The sequence below is a fragment of the Monopterus albus genome, unplaced genomic scaffold (genome assembly GCF_001952655.1).
Source record: "Monopterus albus unplaced genomic scaffold, M_albus_1.0 scaffold127.1, whole genome shotgun sequence".
Classification (NCBI taxonomy): domain Eukaryota; kingdom Metazoa; phylum Chordata; class Actinopteri; order Synbranchiformes; family Synbranchidae; genus Monopterus; species Monopterus albus.
The window spans coordinates 3060460-3070889 of record NW_018128007.1 but is presented as its reverse complement, the minus strand read 5'-3'; the positions used below and the strand labels follow the sequence as shown (position 1 = coordinate 3070889).

The 10430-nt window shown below is 40.4% G+C and overlaps 1 protein-coding gene across 1 annotated transcript in view; it reads left to right on the top strand.

The window, feature by feature from the left end:
* The window catches only part of kif13a (kinesin family member 13A), a 37336-nt gene continuing 26906 nt past the window's right edge, over positions 1-10430 (top strand). The window contains exons 1-2 of the mRNA XM_020612867.1: positions 1-352; positions 560-650. Of these exons, the coding sequence (XP_020468523.1) occupies positions 298-352; positions 560-650 (146 nt within the window). The 5' untranslated portion in view covers positions 1-297. The remainder of the gene's footprint in view (positions 353-559; positions 651-10430) is intronic.

Sequence of the window (10430 nt, the reverse complement as noted above, 5' to 3'; positions counted from 1 at the left end):
CCAGTCTGCCTGAGGAGAGCAGTCGTGCTCCCAGTGGAAGATGGCGGTGGGGATGCTGTGTGGAGCTGGAGCAGAGTGTCGGATTTGCACAAGAAGCGAACCCGAATGGATATAAAAGGAAAACGATGAACATATTCCGATCTCTTCTCCTCGAGATCCGGACTCTTTTGGGGCTGTTTCAGTAGAGCCTGCTGTCTTTTCTGTGGCTGATGAAATCCGGGCTCCTCGTCGGGGATTCACACAGTGTACGTTGATAGCTCTGCGCACAGACAGGGTGGGAGAGAAAAGTGGACGAAAATGTCGGATACAAAGGTAAAAGTTGCAGTGAGAGTTCGGCCCATGAACCGCAGGGGTAAGTGTTATAACCATGATTTTTTGTTTGGAAACTCGCATTTGTGGCTCCTCGGGTGCATGCTACGTTATCATGAAGTTTTGGTTTCTTCGCCATTGCTGCTTTGAGCTTCAGTTACAAGGCAGAAGTCAGACTTGTAGTTTAAACACGACCAAAGTTGGAGAGATTTTACTTTTCACACCCCGCACCGTGCTTTATTTTCTGCAGAAATTGAACTGAATACAAAATGTGTCTTGGATATGGAGGACAACCAAACAGTTCTACACCCACCACCCTCAAACGCAAAAGGAGAGAACAGGTAAACAAAGATGATTTACTATCAGCAAACTACCAGTTTGTTTTTAAATAAAGACATAGGACAGTATTACAAACGATGCCATCTTTTCCCTTAGTGTGTCTATTTGAGTACATGGAAGTAAAACCAGTCTTTGCAGTGCACCCATTATGGGGATTCTGGGTGCTTGGGAAATGTCTGTAAATGCACTCTCACTTTAACAACTTTATCCCACCCTGGCTGTAATACAACAATAACACATTCAAGGTTAGCATGCAACTGCCTATTCACTAACATCCTGGACTGCAAGTCTAGCTCAAATGTCTGGAAGTACTGTACATCAAAACACTAGACAGCACACACCTTATCCTGATACTTATGCAGAGGTCTGCACTGCTCCTGCTGCTGAGGACATGATATCTGCCACCCACCTGCTTGCAATATGATATCTTATGTAATTCATGTGAACTTTCCAAAACTACTCATCACAGAATAATAATAACGCCCACATATTTTGTATATCTCGTGTAGATTAGAGGTTAACCACCGTATTCGACACATTAGAAAGAACAGATTAATGTAGAGCCTTAGGGTGTCACTATAAATCTCAGGGGTCAGAACTAATTTAAGTTATGTACTGTTCTAAGTGGTGTTCCACCACACCGTAGCATTTTAAAATGGCAGGATGCTGCCCACTTTACTGACTAAAAGTGGAGAACAGCTACAACAAATGGAGAGCTAAGTAGCCTCTAATGTTTCACACTCGGCCTGCACGCTGAGGGGCAGCAGAAAAAAAAATGCTGCAGTTGTGCTGCTGGCTTGTGATCTGACATGCTTTCAGATTTCAATGAGGAGATGTCTGGAGTCACTCAACATGTAGGTTAATGATGTCTGCATGCTTGCAAAGTCCTTCAAGTGTTATGGCTGTTAACAGTGGTGACGTGATGTTATAGTTCACATAACTGAATTCATTTTCTTCATCTTTGCTGCTTGGTTTGTCACACATGATTAGACAGCTGACCTGATTACCCACAGGCACAAATATGTGTAAAATGATTCTCATTTACGATATAAAAAATCTCAGATTGTATTGTTTTTAATGATTCGATTTATCAAACAACCTTTTCACTTATTTCAAATGAACAAACAACTCTCCATGTTACATTAAAAGTCCACAGTGTGACTGCTAAAAATAGTCATTTGAGGCAAATACTGTACATACCACAGTTTTCTCATGGCCCACATCAAGCCTTGTTAAAGTGTAACACTTTCTCTGTTTTCCACGTAACCAGCAGTCAGCATTAAATGATAAGAAGCTCAGTCCCCCAGCAGCTTAGATCCACCCATGTACCTGTATTTCAGGCAGTTACCAGAACCGTTGCTGCACAGTGGCATTGTTCCAGGCAATTAAACAAACTCTGCTCAAAGCTAGCACACTGTATGTCGCACAGGATACATAACATCCGAATAAAAAGCCGTTGTGGGTGAGAGGTCGGAGGGATGACAGAAACTGTACAGAGATTCAGTGATGACATCTTCAGGATGTCCTCACGCCGGATGTTTCTACAGCTACTGTACCTGTTGTTGAGTGAGATGAACATTTCCCATTTTCAGGGGAAGTTTTCACATTTGATTTAGATGTTGTATCACTTGTACAGACATTCCAACATGTTTTCAACTTCTGCTGGATTCACTTTCACTGACTGGGTTTATCCGGGGTCTGTTTTTAATCTGCCAAAATTATCAATTGAAGTTTAGTCTATTTGAAGCTGTGCATTCTCTGAGTGACCATTACCTTCTGTTATTTGTTGTTTTATGTTGATACATTTCTATTTTATAGTGTAGTAAAGGCAATATAGAATACTTGTTAAGATTTCAGTCCAGAGCTGTGTGTGTTTTGGGCCTCTGTGTTTAGGCTGCTGTGGTTTTCTTAGACCATATAATTTTTGTCCCTGATGCTTGTGGAGCCACAGAAGGGGGATACCCTGTTCACTAAGACTTGCTGCCTGGCTTTGTTTTGAAGACACCTGCTCCTGTGTGTTGGAAATGTGTCAGATTTACTGGGTATTAGCATGTCGAATATGGCTCCAGGGCTGAGATCACGGGGACCTCTTCTCTTCTCATGAGAATGCTCAGGCACCGACTCAGAAAGGAAACACCACAACAACTCGTTTTGCCCCAGTAGTCTTGCTCAATACCTAAAAACGCTAAATATGGCTTCAATTTAAGTCTCTAGTGGGGTGAACTTGGAGCTGATTCCACGTCGGATCATCTTAAGACCATGAGAACTTCCCAGGTTGTGTCTGTGTTTTAATCAGGTTTGCACAGACCATGAGTGAAAACTTGTAATTCATGTAAATAAGTTGAAAAAAAAAAAAAAGTCCCCCTAACTCTTTGTACTGCAGAGCATTATAACACCCACTTTTCCTGATGAATGAACAATAATGTCTGCATAAGAAACAGATTGTGACCTCAGGGCGACAGGTCAGGTTTCCTGAGTTTCATCTTTCTGCCTGTTAAGGTGACATGAATAGTGTATTTGAAATGTGAATCTGGAAAAGTAGTTTTGTTTTCACGTGCCAGCCTGGTCTCCTCTGGGCTTTATACACAATGAAGGTGGTGGTGGGGGGGTGTCAGCAGAGAAATACCTGAAGCTGCTGTCTGCACAGAGGATGAATGGCAGAGCATCAAGAAAATACCCTCTGAGTCACAATGGGGCCGTATTACATCTATCATGCCCCAGCATGTCTGTCAACATGCAACAATTGAATACAGGGCTGTCGGGTCTCTGAGAATCGTTTTTATGTAAATCCCCGTTCTCTATAAATTTCAGTTGAGTTGTTTCAAAAGCCAAACGCTGACCACAACTAACCTGGCATGCTGGAGTCTGGTCTTTTGTTTTCCTTTTATTGTAGCTAACTGAATGCATGCTGACTTTTGTCTTCTCATACCCCAGTACTACATTTCAGGATGGGCAGTGTATGTCTCTATCCGATGGGGTCTGGAACCAAGCTTCTAATTTCCATTCTGGTCTCATTCTTATTAATAATTGTTACAAGAGCTCTATTGGGTTTATCTCTAGTCAGCTATGTTATCTTGTTCACTTGGGTATTGTAATCTGAAAGCCGTGGAGAGCAGTCATCCACCAGGAGGGTGCTACTTGTACTGTACTTCCCATGTCTGAATGATCTTGAACAATTTTTTTGAAAATATGTTGAGATGGCTCAGTAGTTTGCTTCTCAGTATCTAGTTTCACACAACCAAAAAGGTAAAGAAACTTATTTGAAATGCTAAGTGCTGCCATTTAAAGTAATTGTTTGACCTTTTGAGATTTAGGCTCATTTGCTTTCTATCTAAAAATTAGGCTAGAAGATTTAGTCTCATATCTTCATATGAAGCTACAGCCAGCAGCTAGTTAGCTTAGTTTTGCACACAGGAAACTAGCCCACCTCTATCCAAATGGAACAAAATTCACATACTTGAAAACTCAATAATTAACACATTCTCAGTTAAAATGTGAAAATGTCAGTTTGCCATTTTACCATCTGGTTATGGACCAGACTTTCTGGGCACAGAGCAATAACTTTCAGACGTCTCCACTGGTTGGAAATAGATGGCACATATCCCTCTGTCCAACAGTGAAATTTCCTTGTTATACATTTATTTTTTATAAACAAACATGTAATGTGGTTACTAGTGAACCATAGGTGAATTTTGCTTCCTTTGGACAGAACTAGGTTAACTTTTTCCCCAAGATTATTTCCCATCTTGAAGCTAAGCTAACTGGCTGCGGGCTGGAACTTGGTATGAATTTTCTTATCTAACTCTCTGGCAGAAAGCATGTAACATCGACCTACTTCTTTTATTTTGGTTGTATTCCCCACCAAGACGTTAGAGGATGCACCTCACGCATTTCAAGCACTACTCAGTTTGCAGCTCAGCGCTCCAACATAAGCACACAATCAGATTTGAAAATGTAATCTTGGCTATGCTTGCACTTGTTTCTCAGTTCTCTTCTGGGTTTTGTATGAAAGTCTGTCAGCACCAAAAGTTTTGAAAGCACACAAAACAAGTAGTTGCTCTTCAGTTTGCAACTCAGTATGTGAACGTGTGCATGTATGGATTTCTAAGAGCAGAATCACATTTGAGAGCCAGGGAGGATCCTTGCCGCTGGCTCAAATGATCTGTTACACTCATGACTCTGTCCTTCCCCGCTCTCAAATGTCATTCTGCTCTAACCAATCTGAGTCTGTGTCCTCTCAAATTGAGATTTTTAAACTCAAGAGGGTTCACAATTTGTTTTGTGTGCTTTCAAAGCTGTTGGCGCTGACAGACTTTCACACAAACTCAAATCTGAGAGTGCAGAGTCAGAAATGTGTGCGTGCATGGCCGGGATTACACTCTCCAATCTGATTCTGCGCATACACATCGATGCCTGTGTGCTCTCAAATGTTGAGTTGCAAACTGAGTAAAGCTCAAAATGTGGATAGCACACCCTCAAACATTTTGGGGCGGATGTACTTCCATACATTCTCTACTATCAGTGATGTGCGGTGAGGTTGACAGCTGGTGAGGCACTGACTCTTTTACAGTCAGATTTACAAATACAAATAAACCGTTAACAAATTGTCTGTTAACAGACAATGCGTTATATTTTATATCTCATATCAGCATTCTTCACACAAACGTGACCCATATTTAATTTGAGGTTAAAATTTATTCCAGTTGAGCTTATTTCTAACTAGAAATAATAAAAGTTTATGGTCTTACCTTTACTTGTACACGAAATCCATTTGTCAGCTGGTATGTATTACAAACCCTTTTACTGTTCGAATCCAATATTAAAACAAATGTTCTCAATAAAGAAGATCCTTCTGGACAAAAATGTCCAGACTGTCAAAAATATTAACATTTATTATATTTTATGGTTCACTTTTTTTTCTTTTCAAGATTGACAGGGGAGGCTCTGCCTCACCTGCCTCCCCTGACCGCACGTCACTGTCTACTATATTCTGTACCTGCTGACTGCCGGAGCCCAACCCAACATGGCCAGCATGAGTTTTATCAAAACCCTTTCAGATAACCTCTAATGTTTTCTTTGTTATGATAGAGAGATGTGACAGACTCAAAACTCTCTCTGGCAAAATGAAGGTGTTGAGTAGACATGACAGTCTCCACATTTTGGAGGTTGATCGCATTTTCTCTCAAGTCACACATGACCATGTGCCATCATGCTTTCCAAAACATGCCTTTAGTAAATGACAGCGCTGCCTTGTCCAGTGGCTACCCTCAGGAATGTTCCTTTTGTCTTTCCATTTGTTCTCAGTCAACCTTTCCATTAAGAGAACCTTTCCATTAAGCAAGATGTTGCTCTCAGAGCTAGTTGGCCCAAATACACACTGTCAGACTTCTGTTTGAGACTTAATTCAAGCATGCTATTAGGAGAAAGTGTTGTGCACTGCTGATAAAAAGATTGTTTTACCTCGAGGACTGCTCCCTGTTTGTTTAGAGGGTGGGACATTGTTTACTTCTCTCTTTGTCAAGCCTGTGCCTCATTAATTTTAACACGTGGCTTCTCATTTTGAGAGCAGTGTATTGAAAAATCCACACTCAAATATAACTTCCATAATGATTCTGGTTTTCCTTCTCCCATGATTTTCTCAGATGAGGCCTTTTTACAAAGTTTTGATTCTGACTTGTTGAGTTTATGCGAGGTTAATTTTGTAGTGGCATAATGAGCTCACTTCCATTCTCATTCATGGGACGTGGAGCCAGGCAACATTAACAAAAGCCTCAAAAGCAAGTGTTTAATGTGTCTCTGTCTGGAAATAATCTTAGATGTCATTATGTTCAATCATGTAATTAGTATAAATTGTGTATGGCATATTTTGGAGTTCCCCAATTAATGGCTTTTGTAATATGTTTAGAACTTCATGAGTATGCTTACTCTGGCTTTTGTTGTCTGTTGTCCTCAGCAGCGACACAGCAGTGTGAGAAGTGACATCTAGCATGCGGATGGGGTCAAAGGAGGTGTGTCCTTGTAGTAAATGTGTCACATCACTTCCCTTGGAGAGTAAGCCTTACCATATTGAACAAATTGATGAACTTCACTTCTTTCTGGCTTGTTTGTTTCCTTTGAAACGAGCCAGATTTAAGGCCTTAGCGCAGATGTCATCGGTGTCTGTCCGTGTGTTTACAGGCTTTGTCCAAAACAGGCTGACCCAGCTTGTTGCAGCGGTGTCAGAAGAGCTAGACAGGATTAAATTGGAGCTTGTCTGCATCATATGTTGTCTTGTTAACGTTTGTTATGGAAACTTCGAGCTCCCACACAGAAGTTAGTATGAGCATCTAAGGCTGTTTTTGAGATCCTGAGTTTGGCTTTCACACTGGAACTTTGGGGTTGTCCCGCCTCCATGTTTACCACCATTGCTTAGCAACATCTGTTGCCAAGATACAGAGGCATTTTGGAGTTATGATGATGACCCCACTCCAAATATTTTCTTAGGATGCCAATTTTAGCATTGAGGATAGTGATCCATGGATATATAACAAGCCAACAATCTTTTAGTGGTGAACTTTATTTACTCAAGTACTGTACTAAAATATAAAGTAGAGTTTAATTTTCTTTTTAGGCTGCTTCATACATCTACTCCGGGAGAGTTCACAGGGAAATAATATACAGTTTACTCCACTATGTTTTTCTGAAAAGTGTATTTAGTAGTAGTAGTAGTTACTTTTTCAATTAAAATTTCATATAAAATGCATATAATACACAATGCATTGTTAAAGATAACATCAGTGGAACCCAATCTTTTGGGCTTGTGACCACTTGCGTCAGACCTTTGCTTTGTTCTTTTGTCCTTTACTATTAATCATCTCATGACCCCCTCAGATGAGTTTCACCATGACCAGCTACAACAGAAAACTGCTACATGCACATCACAAGAGCCTATTTTCTGCAAATTGAGTTCTTTTACTATTAATGCATGAAGTAAATGTAGCTGGTAGCTAATACTTCTGTACATTTCAATTAGGATTTTAAATATAGGATTTTACTTGTAATAAAGAATGTGAGGTTGACGTCGCACCTTGTTGAATTTTGGGCAAATTTTGGGAGCATCATGCTCATTATCAATTAAAGATATGTACACTACATGCATCCATAAGGCAATAAAAATACTATCCTATACAGCTACAGTACATACAGTAGTGGATGCTTCAACTTCGTATAAACATCCACTTCTCGTGTTCAGTTTGAGCACAAACAGGAGAGAAATGGATTCATCTGCAGCGATTGTGTCATCTGCCAACAGCTGCTATCTAGCATTAGCTCCTGAACCAAGAGCTCAGATCACTGTGCAGTCATTTTTCAGTCTGTTGTTCTAGTAGACTGGACCTCTAGGTCCACTCCAAGTTAGCTACAGTCAGTAAGGTTATCCATTCCACAGTCAGTAAAGTGAGATCACAAGGATTTAAGCAACTTTTTTGGGAGACAAAACAAGAACGTATGTAGGTCAATACAGCATGTACCTCCAAAAATAGCCCCCCCCGCCCAAACATTCAACACGGCGTAACGTACTTTCACATTATCTATAGTGTTCACATTTGTACATTGTGGTATTGGTACTCTTACTTAAGGATCTGAGTATTTCCTCCACCACTATTACATAACAAAGCTGAAGAATTTCCAGAAATTGTTCAACAGAGTCATAGTTAGCTGTCGCAGTAGCTTGGCTCAGCCCTGGAGGTCTGTTTCTATCATCAGCCAGCCAGCTTCCTCCAGCGCTGCCTTGGAAATTGTTTTGAATGTCCTGTCTGCATGTAAACCTCTGACTTCAACCCCTTGTCATATTTACTTTGAGATAACTCAATAAGTGACAGTGTGGTCAGGCATACATTAGGCTGGATGCTTCCTTGGAATCATCTTATGTGTAATTGGTCACAGAAGAAACCTAGCCCCCTCCTCAATAAGTCTTCTGCTGCTCTCCTCTGTCTGTCTGTGCAGCAGCAGCGTGACCTCTGCTGAGTGGGTGGGGACCAGCGTGTTCTGTTCTAAACACGACCATCTGAAATGTTAGCTTGTAGCCTGTGAGAGCGCAGTGCACTGTAACCCCGAACTTACACACACACACACACACACACACAGTGTTTGACTGCTGAATTTTGTATTGAAGCCTTTTGAATTGTAATTGCATGAAGCATATTGACAGCCAAGCAGGAGAAAGTCATATGCGTGGTTAAATGAAGCTTAAAAAGGTAGGGGAGGCAAGTTTTAGCAACAGATGTAGCAATAGATCAAAAAGAGGAAAAAAAATGACGAGGAATTTAAAAATGTGTTAAAAATATGTTTGTGAGTATGGCCATCACATGTTATTGTTGTCATCTCAGTAGGAGGTGAACCTCACCCATGGATGTACACGTTCCATTTTAACAGCAGTAATGAATCTAATGATATTTCCTTTGGTCATGGCAGACTGGTGCTGCAACAGTTGTTTTTAGATTTAGATTCAGTATTTTTTTTCATGATTTGAAACTCTTTCTGGGTTAATTTAAGTGGTTTGCATCATTCTGATAGCTAGTTCAACCATTCTGTCTGTTGAAGAATCATTTAGCAATGTCAGATGCAATTAAATTATACTGCAAAAACTTAAATGTCTATTTGTCTGATATGTTTGTGAGTGCGGGCATGCAATGTAATGTTTTTTAAGGGTAGGTCAATGCTTCAGTGGGTGGATGATACAGTATATTAATCTGGTGTGTTGTTTACTGGGTTAGAAGAGTGCTGTTTTTGGTGGCATAATAATGCAGTGGCCTTAATCCTGCTCCATAACCACAGGGGGATTCCAGTACCTTCCTTTTGGGCACCAGAACATGCACAGATCTGAGCTGGAAGGCACAGGAATAGGCCTTGTTTTGACCAGCTGTGAGTGAGGATCACAGTCTAGTTCTGACAAGATGATTCTTACTAAATATGATAAGAAATGGGGATTTTATGAAGAAGATCAAAATGCACTCCTCTAATCTGCCTGCCATGACACAAGATCAGTACAGAGGGGAGGAATCATTCCAGTGTAAGAGGCCAATTTTCATCCTTAGGCCAAGTCTAACTTATTCATGGGTGCCTAGGCATCAAGTAGCTGGAGGCGCTGGAGACTAACTATGCCCTTGATGACACATACATTAAGGCACACACATCCTGGCTCCACTGGAACTTTAAACTTCAGCCATGTGCTGCCGGGGCATGTGTCTGCCTGCATCTGCCTATGATGGGGAAAGAAACTGATGCTCTCTGGCATTTCTGTACCATACAGTTGTTATATTGTACTACCACAACACTGCCTTCAGTCATCCTTCAAGCAATGAGTTGACATACACGGTGCATATTAAGCAAATGGCCTGTGAGTTTCATGCCTGAGTGAGATTTGGAGCTGTGTTGTACAACATCTGGGACCCTGCTGTTGTTGCATTTCTTAACCTGAAAGAAGGATGTAAATAAATACATTGTAATTACAGCTTAATCAAGTGTATCCAAATTATATTTCATTTGGTTCAACACAGTTATGACACTGATAAAATACGCAGAAAGTGCAACAAAATAGTTTTGTTTTGCATAGATTATAATGTCAAATAATAAATTGTAATATCTAAAAAAATGTAGTATATTTGAAAATATAATCAATGTTATAACTATACTATAAATAATTAAGGATTTATACTACCAAATGCATAGTATGGATTCCCCGACAGAAGCAGTATAACCTACATTGTTTCAATAAGGTTTAGGACTCAGAGCTCCAGGGAAAG